Genomic DNA, 2,860 nt, shown 5'->3' with positions numbered 1-2,860 from the left:
GAGGCCAGCCTGGTCTACAAGAGCTAATTCCAGGACAGATTCCAAAGCCACAGAGAAACCCTGTCTCAAAAAAAAGACCCAGGACGGACAAACAGTAGAGGGATAGCAAGAAGTCCCCAACTCTCAGGTAGTATGGCTAATTTTTGAATACACATGAGACCTATTTGTGTTTATCTTGCATAACTAGCCATTGCTAGCTGTTTAATGTACACACGTCCAAAGTTGTCTTTATGCCCAGATGCATTATGCAAGCACATTTACATTCTTACAAAAACAAACTGATTCTATATCTGTGATTCTGAAAACTGCTTTGTTTATTCAGTTTTACAATGTACCATGAACATATTTTTCATGCACATGGGTGAAAATTCTGTACTAAAAGACAGAGAGCACTGTAGTTGGGTCAAAAGGCTGCTGGTAAGGACATTGATACCTAAAGCAGAGTTTCGGCTGAAGGTTGAAGCACAGGGCCTGGTAAGTATCTACCAGGGAAAGCAGAGCCAGCTGTGTTCTTTTTTTATCTGAGTAATCAGAATCAAAGGCCAAAGGCATTAAAGGTATGGGATGTCATGTAGGCCCCTCTGGCCCCTGCCTCCTCCGCCCCTCACTCCCCTGACTCCCCGTTGGCCCCTGGGGACTAGAGCATCCTGTGCATCTCTTGGCATCCAGTGAAAACCTCCCATTTTCTGCCTTTTCCTCAGCTCTTCCTGCGCCCTCGTCACATCTGCACACTCTCTCATCATCTCCTCACTGCTGACATGCCTGTCCTGTAAGTCCTCCTGGGAGTTCTTGGGAGAATCGTCTGTCCCCCTGTCTGTTTTTCGTTTGGCTTTCCGGGGCACATAATCTTCAGCAGGGCGCTTTTCTGCGGCCCGCCCCTCACTGACTGGCTTTGCCTGGGAATCATGCTTGCCCTCCCCTTGGCGCTTGCCCTCCCCTTCAGACTTTCCCTGTTTTTCTGACTTCCCCTCATCTTGTGGTTGTCCCTGCTCATTGGGCTTTGCCTCCTCTAGCTTGCCCTCGCGCGCTGGCTTTGCTTTCTTGTCCGGCTTCTCTTCCCCATCTGACTTTTCTTCATCGTCAGATTCTACTTCTTCTGGCTTTCCCTCCTTTTCCAGCTTCCCCTCGTTTTCACCGCGGAGTTCTTCCATGGCAAGATTTCCCTCCTTTTCCTGTCCTGAGGGTAAAGGTGGGGAAACGGGAAGAAAGGAGAGACGTGAGAGACGGAGATACCGGCAGAATACAGGCTCATTAACATCTGTCTTCGCATCTGGCCCTTTCGTGGGGTCCCCACGTCTTAGCCCTCCAACGGTTTCTGCTTGCACCCCTCCCCCACCCTTGAGACAGCTATGCCATGACAGGTCCTGCCACTTTCTCAGTGTTCCTTCAGTACCAGCTCTGTGCCTGTTGCATGGATTAGCTTGGGAGGGGACTGTCAGTGGGGTCCCAAATCATGCCCCTGTTTCGATTATCCACTGACCTGCAGGGATCCTGGGCAGGTCAATCCTCCTTTTTAGATGTCACAATGCGCTGGGAACAACAGAGGGGCAGACCTGCAGACACAGCACAGGGGCAGGGGCTGTGTGGTCAGTAAATGCACAGAGACTGGGAACCTGTCCTGCAGCCCATACTCATCACCCAACCTTTTCCTCCGTCACTCGTTCCTCCCCCCCCCGCCCCCCCGCATACCCCAGCCGCCATTTCTTCTCAGGCCTTGGACACAAAATCGGGATGCTCTCCTAACTCCGTTTTACTCTGCGCTCCCCCCCCCCCCCAGCCTCTGGAGGCAGCCTGCCCCACCCCCATCCTCCCTTTGGTCCGGGTCAGTTTGTCTTCATAGCCTGGAGTGATCATTTCAGAACACATCTGCGCCTCACCGTCGCACTGCGGGTCCCCTCACCCCCTCCCGCTCTAAAACGGATCAGGAGTGGGGTGAGGGAAGAAAGCCGGCTGCGGGGTCCTCCTTGCTCCCCGTTCCCGCCCCGCCCGCATGTCCCCTCCTCACCAATCTCCCCGATTTCTTCCCCCTCCCCTCCCACTGCTGCTGGTTCTAGCTGCCACCCCCACCAACCCCTGTCAGGCTTTGCGGGCAGAGCCAGACTTTCTGTACTGACCTGAGGAACCCCTGGACAGGCCTGGGCGCCTTCTCAGGGCTCACAGTTACCAGGACAGCTCAAGGAAATAATGTTATGCGAATGCTGGTGCTGGGTACAGGTAGCCACAGCAGGACTAGCTGGTGCGGGGGCTGGTGCCCACGTGGGCACCAAGCCAGTCACGTGAGCAAATCGTCACCCTAGCTAAATCCACCCCCCAATTGTCTCCCCACCTTCCATCCCCGGAGGATCTGGGAAGAAATGCAGGCACAGTTAGGGGGAGTGTGGAGAATGGAGAAGAGCAGACAAGAAAAGGAGGGAAGGGCTTCCTGACTCCAATTGCTTTACCTGGCTATCCTCTCTGAGGATCCCTGTAAGATGCCCATTCTCACTAATTGTGACAGCTCAATTAGAGGGGGTAAGCGGCTTTGCCAAGACTCATTTCTGATTTCCACTTTGCAATAGTTATGCTTAACTACAGAGCCTGGGGCTGGTGCCTGCCAGGAAGCTGAGCTTCCACTTTAATCCTTAAAAGTGTTCTCAGGGTTTCTGTCCTCAGTCTCCTAACTCCTCTTCCACGTGGAGTGGAGGTGCTCCCACTCCTTGGATGACCTCATTCTTATTCATTCCCTTTAAATACCAATTATTCCCCAAACATGCATCTCCACTCTAGTCCTTCTTCCAACTCAAGCCTGCCTTATCAACTATCTGCTGGATACTCCTGCCTCATCAGAAGTATGTTCAAAGAAGATATACTGTCTTCATTA

At 52.6% G+C, this 2,860-nt stretch overlaps 1 protein-coding gene across 1 annotated transcript; it reads right to left on the bottom strand.

The window, feature by feature from the left end:
* Positions 1–291: 291 nt before the first annotated feature.
* LOC148117326 (transcription elongation factor A protein-like 5) lies at positions 292–2,271 on the bottom strand. Its single transcript, XM_087902813.1, has 3 exons — positions 2,115–2,271; positions 1,481–1,553; positions 292–1,177 (listed from the first exon to the last, which is right to left on the bottom strand). The coding sequence occupies exon 3, from the start codon at positions 1,149–1,151 to the stop codon at positions 552–554; it is 600 nt and encodes a 199-aa protein (XP_087758939.1). The 5' UTR covers positions 1,152–1,177; positions 1,481–1,553; positions 2,115–2,271; the 3' UTR covers positions 292–551.
* Between the last annotated feature and the right edge of the window lie 589 nt (positions 2,272–2,860).

This window comes from Myodes glareolus, chromosome X (genome assembly GCF_982192425.1).
Source record: "Myodes glareolus chromosome X, mMyoGla1.1, whole genome shotgun sequence".
NCBI classification, from domain to species: domain Eukaryota; kingdom Metazoa; phylum Chordata; class Mammalia; order Rodentia; family Cricetidae; genus Myodes; species Myodes glareolus.
The sequence above is the reverse complement of the archived record's forward strand: the minus strand, read 5'-3'. Positions and strand labels throughout refer to the sequence as shown.

Excerpts from the sequence above, each read along its gene's own strand:
- LOC148117326 (XM_087902813.1), bottom strand. The coding sequence starts at position 1,151 with ATGGAAGAACTCCGCGGTGAAAACGAGGGGAAGCTGGAAAAGGAGGGA.